Below are 10502 nucleotides of genomic sequence, written 5' to 3'. Positions count from 1 at the left end.
AGCCAAATTCAAGATCCGATCATTTTGAGATGCCTGGACACACTGCGTTTGAAAGACTGGAGATCATAGGCAGCAAGAAATACAGACAGAGGGAGACAGTTTCAGAGCTGACCTGTTGCATAAATGAAAGACTGGGAGTAACGGTTAACTATTGCATTAGAGAGTTGGACAGAAAAGGGATGAGAGTTTGCTGCCAGTTTTAACTGCCATATTATGGAACTTGGTCAAATACGGTAATTTGTCATTATTTTGCATACCAATACAGCATACTATACTGGAATACCAATATGACCCGAAAGAAAGTGATTCTCTTTAGTGTTTAAGGTTTGAAGCTTTAAAACCAGGGGCCACATGGCATCACATAGGATGAGGAAAAATGTTGGCTTCTATACACATTCAGGAATGAATGTCCTGTGCAGTCCCAAATGACTGCAGTGGCAACCTCCCTCTAGCTATGGTGTCATAGACAAAGCTATGATGAAAGACACTGAGGGAGGCACCTCCCTTCCCCCAGGGGGTAAAGCAAGATACAAATATATACAGCACAACTGCATGCCTTGGTAATGATATATGTATATTTTTTGCACTACTGTTCAGTTTGAAATTCTGTTTTCAGAAGTATTGATACTGTAGTAAGATGGAACTTTCTGTGATCATTATGTGATTGTCAGTATGTAGATGAAATACAATACTGTATTCAGTTTTTGTTCTGACCACCCAGTTCATTTCTAGAATTAAATGATTACAAGTTTAAAGTTTAAGGGATTCCTTATTCTGAATAATCTATGACTTAAACAGTGACCAAATTGTACAGTATTATGGTGTGCACATTGCATTTCATGAATTACTTCTTGTGGAGGAAAGAGTTATTTGTGCTAGATGAAGGAACAGAGTATACTGAACCAAGTGTGGACAGTTCAACCTTTGTGCAACGTGAGATGTAAATGAGCTGATATTTTCTTAATTACCATATGCAGGAAGTGGTAGGTGGTGGCAACCATAGTTCACTCACTTGACGTAATACTGTCAACTTTTTCCTTCACCATTATCACACAGTTTCTGTGTCTGCCTTCCTCTTCCTATTCTTTCCTTTCCTTCCTGTCGCTTTTTGTCACTCATCATTCCACTTCAGGTGGCTGTACAGTACACTGAATGACAAGTCTATTGGTTTCCTGTAACCCAAGAAACCATATTCAAGCATTATGTGTATTTTTTTCTCTTGGAAGGAACAGTTTGTGGGCTTGTGGCCTTTGGTTCCTTCTTCCTTGCATAAAAAAAAATATTTATATATACCCAGCTCACAGGGTGAAGTGGAGCCTAGTATGGTGCCCTTGTTAATTAGGTTGAGTGATGCAAATGCTGCAGTCATCCAGGAACCAAACCTCTACACTTTTCCTCATGTCCTGCAGTGATGAGGTGCAGTCAACCACAAGAGACCATTAAGTCACTGCATGGGATGACCATGCAGGGGCAATTGCTTGCCTGTGATTGATGGGTCTGCTTGACCAGACAGACTGGGGTTTATCAACAACAACAACAACAACAACAGCCATATGCAAGAAATCAAGATAAGTAATGAAGATATAATGTGCCTAAATCACAATGTATGTTTGATACAAACATATATAATTATAAGAAATCATATGGTAGTAATTTTGGATATCAGAAATACAGTAATAAGGAGTTCTGTAGAACTTACAGTAGCTGTACAGTTCTTTATCAACAACAACAACAGCCATATGCAAGAAATCAAGATGAGTAATGAAGATATAATATGCCTAAATCACAATGTATGTTTGATACAAACATACATTATATATAAGAAATCACATGGTAGTAATTTTGGATATCAGAAATACAGTAATAAGCAGTTCTGTAGAACTTACAGTAGCTGTACAGTACTGTATTGGACATTGCTTTTGTCAAACACCTTAAGCCCATCAAACTTTCTCAAACCTCACACTCCGTACTGTACAGTATAAATGAAAAATTCCATTTTAATCAATGCCTTGCTGTACTACCACATATTTTTAGTTCCTATAAATTTTGTTTATATGGTAGTGTTGAAACTGACAAATGTGAAAATACAATTTTTGAAATCCTCTGCTTTCCAAAATATTTTTTTCATGCAATATGGGGTGTTGATATGGTATCACTTTTCCTTGCACAGCCATTACATATATGAAGACCAGATTTCTGTGTGTGTGGATACCTGTAAGAACAGGTGATAAATTGCCAATGCAAGGTATTTCATTGTATCTTATTGATATTGGCACCATTGTCTATTAATTACTGTACATGAATTTCTTATAGGTATCATTATGGTAGAACATTTCAAAGTTTCCTGTTGTCCATAAATCCTTTGGATCTTAGCAGTGTAGATTTGAGAGTTTGTACTATACGGTATTCGTATATTTACTTTTGTATTATTTTGCTTCATTGTGCATAGCATCTATTAGTGTGCATCTGTTTTTGTATTAAGTTAATGTATCCATATGAGTTTAATAGGTTTGTGTAGCACCTCTTCTTTAGCATTTTGTTTATTTTGCCTGTATTCCATTGTGTGTTATTTACTACCTTTTCAGTGAAGTTGTTGATTGCATAAGTAACATAATAGTGCGTGTTCACATGCCATATAAAAGATGAAGAAATCAATAAATAGGTAAGGAATAGGTATTAGAAAGACTCAACGAACAGATAATGATGAGAGTAGACATCCCAGTGCTTATCTCCATAATGTATGCCTTTGAACCTGTCACATATTACAAGGCCAGTACTGTTTATTATCTTCAAGGGGTTACCCCAGTTATTCATTCTCCATAGGCTACCAACCTCATGTCCCACACTATTACAATGCAGTCCTTCAACATTACCTCAACAAAAGATTTCTGAGAATGACAAGTTGAGGTTCCCAGTTTCCTGCAGTATAATATATTGGGTTCACAGCCAAATGAACCTGGAACTGCAACAACAGCATCCCATAAAGGGCAGATGGACACCTGAGCCATGACATCAGCTGCCCACATCAGGGTTCAGGCCCTGCTACAGATGGACTAGCAGGTTTATAACCTCCTAAGCACAAGAATATAATACCTAGGCCTACATGACAGCATCAGATTACTTCCTATATTCTATAATGGATTAGAGAACATAGTCTAACATGTCCAGAAAATTACTGATTTTATGAAAGCACACTTACCTCTGACATACAATATTGCACTTGTGTCAGACTGAGAGCTGTAATCATGTCCATTACGAAGGCTCCCTATCGCCATTTTAATGAGTTGCTTAGCATACTTGTCAATATTGTGTTTTATAGCACATATGTAGTCTATGTTGGTGATGGGAAGACACAAGTATCCCAGACTGCATCTTCCCAAAGTACTGTACAGTAGTCTAATACAGAGGCTCTACCTTAGTTTAACCAGAAATGATGAGAAAACCTTCACTACTACATTATCAATAAAACAAAAATGCAGGCAGGTAAAAATGGCAAAAGCCAATCCTTTATTACCCCTGTCAGGAAGCAGGAGGATCAAGGCTATGCTCTCACAGTCTAGATCATTTATTATGTAGGAGACCACCCAACAACATCCATGGCAACATTTAGATGACAGAAAGACCAATGGACATCTTTTATTTGAGCTATTGTGGGTCAGTGAATGCTCTCCTCCTACCTGAGACCATTATCAGCCATGCCATCAGATATAAGGCATTATTGATCTGATTTCACAGGCTTGAATGGTAAGTAAAGGGATGTATGGCCTACTTCACTTGGGATGCAGTTCATAGTTTCATTTCATATTTACCTCTTCTTGTATCTGGATAATTTCTATCATTTTTTGATACATGAAAATTGACCGGCTTGATGGATTCTGTAAAGTTCTTAAATTCCTCACTGATGGCACAAAGGAGGTCTTATCAGTACTAATAATGCACAGAATTAAACTGGCTTGTTGAATGGTCTAAAGACAGGAAACAGTGAAATAAGTGAAGAAAGAGATTGGTTTAACTCAGGATAAAAATGTTAAGAAATCTCATTTCAGGCTTATGCTGAGGAAAGTTATTGAGTATGACAATAAAGTTGATGCTGACATTAAAAAACTACTGAACTGATATTGCAAGTGAGGTATAAGTACAGTATCAGAAGCAGTAAGGCATCTCCTGATCAATACTGAATAATGAAGCTTCCTGAACAATTTGACAACGTGCAGTTTCAGAAATGCACTATAATAAAAGAAAAATTATGGAAGACTATCAGTTTGAAGCAGATTCTTGATGACTAGATGGAGTTGACACATAAATGGTTTTAGATGTCCTGAAATACAATGATCTCAAAGATGCCAGAGGCTAGACAGAACAAGTATTTTATCAAGCGATTTATTTGCTTTAATGGACTGGAAATTGTACAGCTGTAAGCACTTTTTTTTTTTTTTTTTTTTTTTTTTAAGGCTTTATTTGAAGGTTATACTGCAGTCAGGCATAATTAAATTTTGTGGGAAACAGCATTTTCCTAACTTCTGTTCTTAAATTAAAATCTAGTGAGATGTTTCTCTGTAGAACAGGTTTAAAAGATCATGATATGTAAGTTATGAAGGCAAAGCTGAATAGAGTTTATATGATTCAGTTTGAATTGTAATGTAGGAAACTGAATTAGGTATAAGAATGAGGAAATGCCAGCGTGACCTTGTACTGTAGTTAGGAAATTACAGTACAAAATGTAAATATTGCCAGGAATTGACAGAGGAATTAGTATGGCATTTGGTTTATATCAGTATTATCATGAACAGCCACCTGGAAGATAATTAATATCATACGAGTTTCAGTGTAAGTAGATATCCAACATACACCGTAGTGTTGTGAAGTTTTGGCCGTTTCGAAAAGGCCGCCATACCGCTCTAGTCAAATGATGATCACAAAGAATATATGCAAAGTTTAACTTGCAAAAGAAGTAACTAGTTGAGATATTGTAATGTTAGTAAATAGTCTGATATAGTTCAAACATTTTTATTTGCGATTTAAATTTCTCGTAATGTTAATGTTTACAAAGAGGCTCGCGTGGCGGGGCAGCAGATGTGAGCCATCTTTGAGGGAGTGTTTACGTTGTGGGTGCTCCCGGAAAATAATAGCCCCTTACTTGCGCATAGTGAATACAATGTCTTGTGATTTTGTGAGATGATACGTGAAGTGATTCAAAATGAATAACCGACATGTACAGCCGTTTTTAAGTAGTTCCTTGGCTATACGCCAAGAGATTCAGAGATTTGAGTCTGTCCACCCAAGCATCTATGCTATTTACGATATTATAGAGTTGATTCCAGACCCAGGATTGGCCCAGCAGATTCGTGAACATGTTGTCTGCATTGAAGGTAAGATTGGAGGAACGTTATCATAGTTATGAGTTGTGATTTGTATGAAGTTTTGAAGTTGTCATAACGTCACTTAAAGCCAGTTCGAACTTATTCCCGCTCACACACACAAGCCACTCACAAAAGTCCGCTTCACGTTTTGAGTTTTTACAAATAACCTTACGAAAGTTCCCGACTGTATAACGTTGCATAGTAATATATAATGTAATGAGCGAAAGAACAAGTGGAGTTGGAAGTTTTGCTTAAAGTGAGCAGTAATTGACGTGTCAAAACACGGTTTTATATATATATATATATATATATATATATATATATATATATATATATATATATGAGACACTGGAAAAATATTGTTTTAACAGGTACATAATACTGAAAAGATAGGTTGCTGTAGTTTTACCGTAAAGTTAATGTAACTTAATGACATTTTGAGATCTGCACCTAAGTTGGATTTTGTTGATAAACTCAGTACTGCAGATTAATGTTTCATAATATGCACTTTACTGTACTTTAGCTCTGCATTGTGTTAAAAATGTGCTGTGTAATTAAGAATTCATACTACTAAGAAGCATACTGGTACTGGTAATGCACCAGATCATTTCTGCAACAATGCCTGGTATTTGTATGATGGCTAGCACAGGCAGGATTGTTAGGCTAGGCTGCATATCAAAATGCAAAAGTAGATATAGTTTTGAGAGGTTTTAGCTAATGTGAGCACTGTGTTGTCAGCAAGTGAAGTTAAAACAGGAAACATTGTATGATAAATGCTTGCTCTTTTCGTGGCATTCATCTGTATTAACGTGCTGACATAGGCCACTTGTGAATAGTTCCTGTTTCCAACATTTTAACCTTTGCATTCAGATGACATTTATTTGTTTATTTGCTTTCTTTAGTGTTGCTGTCTTCAGAGTTATTAATCCAGTTTGTGATTCTAGAAGTTAGTTGTAGCACATGAGTAGAAAAAAAAATATCGTAAATATATGATACCTTTCAGTTTCTGTAATGAACTTTTGTTGTACTGGGTATCAGTAATACTTTAAAGTTTCATTAGTGTATGTTTTGTTTGAATTTAATGTTTTTCACCTCAGGTTGTAATAGTTCAGGACCTTTAATGTACAGTAGAAAAGTAAGGGGAAGCAAACAATATTAGTAGCTACCTGATATAGGGTACCGTACCACAAGTTTTGGCCTCTCATAGGAGTATTGGAATTCTACAATATGTCTTCAAGTACTGTATCAGTATAGATTACCAGAAATGTAAATGGTAGCTTATGCAGTAGGTTGTATGCAAGATGCTGAAGCATGTGGTGGAGGGGGAAGGGACATAAATCTGTAGCTGTAGCTAATGTTTGCTCACTGCAACTACAGAGGTAATTAGTTTTAATTTTTTACCCTCAACATAACACAATACAGGACTTTAATGACAGTGCAGGAGCTTAAATTTTACATTATCAGTAATTTAGTTTTCATAATTTCATTTTGTTTAGTGTTCATAATAAGTATACATTACAGCAGGTCAGTACCATACTGTATAGCTGTACAGTAGAGTAATAGTACGGTGAAAATCAAAGCATGATTTATTAGGTCAGGATGTGGCTAGTCCAAGTTTCAAGTTTGTGAAAATAGAAATCAAGATGTGAAATTTGGAGAGACAGAGAGATAAACAAATACTGTCATGTGGTTTCTGTAAATAAAAACCATGACATTTTCAGTCACGTACAGTAGGTAGCATATCCAGTACCAGAAGTGAGAAATTGTTTGTGTTAGCATTAAAGTACAGTATTGTATTTGGGTAATGATATTAATGGTAGTACCACATACACTGCCCTGTTCATGGTACAGTATTAGTACTCATTTTTGTTGGGCCTATACTTAAATGGGGACATTTTCAGTTCAAGTGAGAAGTATTTATACTAGTAAGGTGCGGTACCATGCTGGTACTCATACCTCCTGGTGCTATTGCTGCTCATCTCTTGTAGTCATGTACACAAACCCTTTACTGTTTCATGTTAGTCTTGATACTCACAATATTTTTAGGGGATGTGTTTCAAAATGGATTGTTTCGACATACAGTAGCATTGCTTAACCTTGTTCATTACAAGTGCCGGTGGTCCATCCGAAATTGAGTAAAATCATATTAATACAGTAGTGTGAAGAATAGTGTAGTGAAGAAGTCAAATCAAGTAGTAAACAATACAAGCTGCCGACATGGCTCTGTTAATGCAATAACCGGCACCAAAACAGGACGTAAGCGACGGTTCTGTGCAATATCTGGCATCAAGGTGTATCAACCAGCTTGTAAACGGTTGCCAACCGGCACTGTATTACTGTATTTAATCATTACTTTATTGTATTTTATGCTTAATTATCATCTTTTACTCATGGGAAAGTTTATAGGATAGAAGGTTGAGACGGATGATAACTCGGTATGCGGTTCAGTGTTGAGTTGTTGAGCCAGTAGGGAGTACAGTACAGTACTACCATATGCAATGTCCAGCATTTTGCAATATCAGGCATAGGGCTTGGCTGAATTACGCAGGATAGGCTAATTGAGAATATATATTTTTTCTTTCTTTGCTGGTAGCATGTATTTTTAGTTTTTAAGCCCAAGAACATACCTGTACCAGTATAGCTACAGTAATTTATTAACAATGTCCAGCACCATATCATTTTTATGCCTAACACCAGATAGGTGTCATTCAGTTCTGGAGAGTCCATTCAGGCTGAAGAGGTTAGAATAGCCCAGTTTGCATTTAATCATGCAATCCTAGAATGTATTTTTGGTGGACCAGAGCCAGAAGATTCATACAGCACTGGAGATAACCTTCTGACTGAAGGGGTTAAAAAATTTAGCTTGCTGCTGCAGTGTAGCTATTTTTGTGTCCATTTTTTTCTTTTAAATTTTAATGTCAGTCATATTAGCTACTCTGGTAGACCCATAGCTACCATACTGTACTGGGTATTTTATTTTCATCACCAGTTTAGGTCATGTGTCAACCCAGTGTGTGTGTATGATTGGTTAGGTGTGGAAAAACTGTTCAGAGAATCATTATGAAAACTTTTTTTTGTAAGTCCATCTTGACTCGAGGATTAGCTTAAGTGGTATATTTGGGTGAAAGTATGTTTAAATAAAAGGACAGCGTTGTTTTCATACTTGTAAGGCACCAGTATGTACTTCAGTATCAGCCTGAGAAAGTAAGAGGGCATGATACTTGTGTGCACTTTCCTTAGAAGCTTGGAGATTTTCTTCCAAGATCCATTTATACACCTCCTTGTTATTTTTTACCTCCTTCGAATTGGTGGTGAAATCTTAATACCAATGGGAATGCAGTGACTGAATCGGATGAGAGGTGGCCTGCAGCCCTAATGGACCCAGGTTCGAATCCCGGTTGAGGCAGGGAACAATATAAGGGTTTGAATTTTGTAAAGCAGACTTTACTCATATACCAGAAGACCCACCGACACGTCGTAAAAATACCCTCGGCAGTACCAATACCCCAATCCTGTATGAAACAGCCCTACCATGTATTAAATATGTATGGTGGGTGTTAGCTAGTGCCAAAGTGGTGATATGTGATGGTGTACCGGTATGGTACTTAGGAGGACTGCTGGGCCCTGGGAACAAGCAGTGAAGCTTATACCCAGAGAGAAAAAATAAAAAAAAAGCCTGACCTACAGTTTCCACGATTACAGATTGTCCTCCCCCCCTCCCCTTCTACACCCAAAATTGGAGTTTCAGAATAGCTACCTGTTACATTTTTTGAAACCATTGCGGGATTGCCTATAGCTGGATCATGGGCTTGACCTGAAAGTCTCAGATGGACACTAAAAGAATACAGTATACGGAAGTAATCAAATTCGACCAGGTTGGGCTGAAAAACTTGGACGGGGTAGCTTATGTGCTTGGTTGTACTAATAAGAATTGATTAATGTAGCTTTAGATATAAATTCTGTCTATCTATCTATCTATTGCCAGACGCCATAATCCCGTAATGGGTGGCCATTTGGCGCAGAGTTATTTGTTTTACGGGGAGGGGCACAAACCCTCCACCAACCCACTTGTTGACACGTAGGGAGCACGTATGGTTTGGTTATATGGTTACCACCCAGCGTTGTAAATGGTTTCTTGGCTTACAGGAAACCATTTGGCTTGTCACTCAATGTAAAGCCACCTGTAAAGGAAAGAAAAGCAATAAGAAGTGACAGGAAAGATAGGAGAAATACGAAGAGAGGAGGGCAGGCACAGAAAAAGAATGATAAAGGCTAAGGAAGAAGTAGGCAGCAGTACATCAAGTGAGTGGATGATGGTCGCCACCACCTGCCAAAAATAATTCAGAATGGATTACGGATGAACTTGAAGTGGCATAAATGCTTAATTGAATCAAAATGCACGTGGATTGGGACTGACATTGATCAGGCTCGAGAGGATGGGAAGGACGTGAACGGTTGTATAACCTATTGACCTCCATTCTCGTGAAGTACCGTAGCCAACGGTAGTGTTGCCTGAATATGGGTAATTTCACTTATTGAGCTCAAGTGAATATTTAAGGGGCTGAGATGCCCTGAGTGAATTTAGAGTAGGTTGGAATGAAGGGTCAGTTGCATTGGGTGGAGCCAAAGGAAGCCAGTTGGATCATTTGTAGGCTGCTTGCATCCAGTTAGATCTACTCAGTCTCTTGGCGTTCAGTACAACCAAGCTTAACCGCTGGAGCCAGAGAACGTAAAATTTACCTCGCCCGGGACGGAGTCCGGCAAGGTATTGTTTTTGGTCACGTTTGTTTGTTTATTAGCAACATTACGAAAAAAAAAAAAAAACAGCAGAATGAAATTATATGAAACTTCAGGATATGCAGGCACTGGTCCCAAAAGGAAGTGATTAAAGTTTGGAGGTTACCGTATATATCAAGTGACCTTGAAAGGTAAAAATCAAGTTCACGGATTTTCAGGGGACTATAACTTGGAACCGGTTGAAGATTAAGATATTTACTGTTAAATGTCAACATAGGCTACAGGAACTCCCGTATGGGCTTTAATTTGGCACCAAGACCTTTGACCTTGAGTGACCTTGAAAGGTAAAGTTCAAGGTTACGATTATCAGGGGGCTGTAACTCGAAACTGGTTGCAGATAGATGT

At 37.6% G+C, this 10502-nt stretch overlaps 1 protein-coding gene across 1 annotated transcript in view; it reads left to right on the top strand.

Moving 5' to 3' along the window:
* Positions 1 to 5102: 5102 nt before the first annotated feature.
* CenG1A (Centaurin gamma 1A) overlaps positions 5103 to 10502 on the top strand; it is a 779192-nt gene continuing 773792 nt past the window's right edge. Inside the window, exon 1 of the mRNA XM_080266917.1 lies at positions 5103 to 5369. Within this exon, the coding sequence (XP_080123043.1) occupies positions 5198 to 5369 (172 nt within the window). The 5' untranslated portion in view covers positions 5103 to 5197. The remainder of the gene's footprint in view (positions 5370 to 10502) is intronic.

This window comes from Coenobita brevimanus, chromosome 22 (genome assembly GCF_032717465.1).
Source record: "Coenobita brevimanus isolate Jiangsu-jjx chromosome 22, ASM3271746v2, whole genome shotgun sequence".
Lineage (NCBI taxonomy): Eukaryota > Metazoa > Arthropoda > Malacostraca > Decapoda > Coenobitidae > Coenobita > Coenobita brevimanus.
The sequence above is the reverse complement of the archived record's forward strand: the minus strand, read 5'-3'. Positions and strand labels throughout refer to the sequence as shown.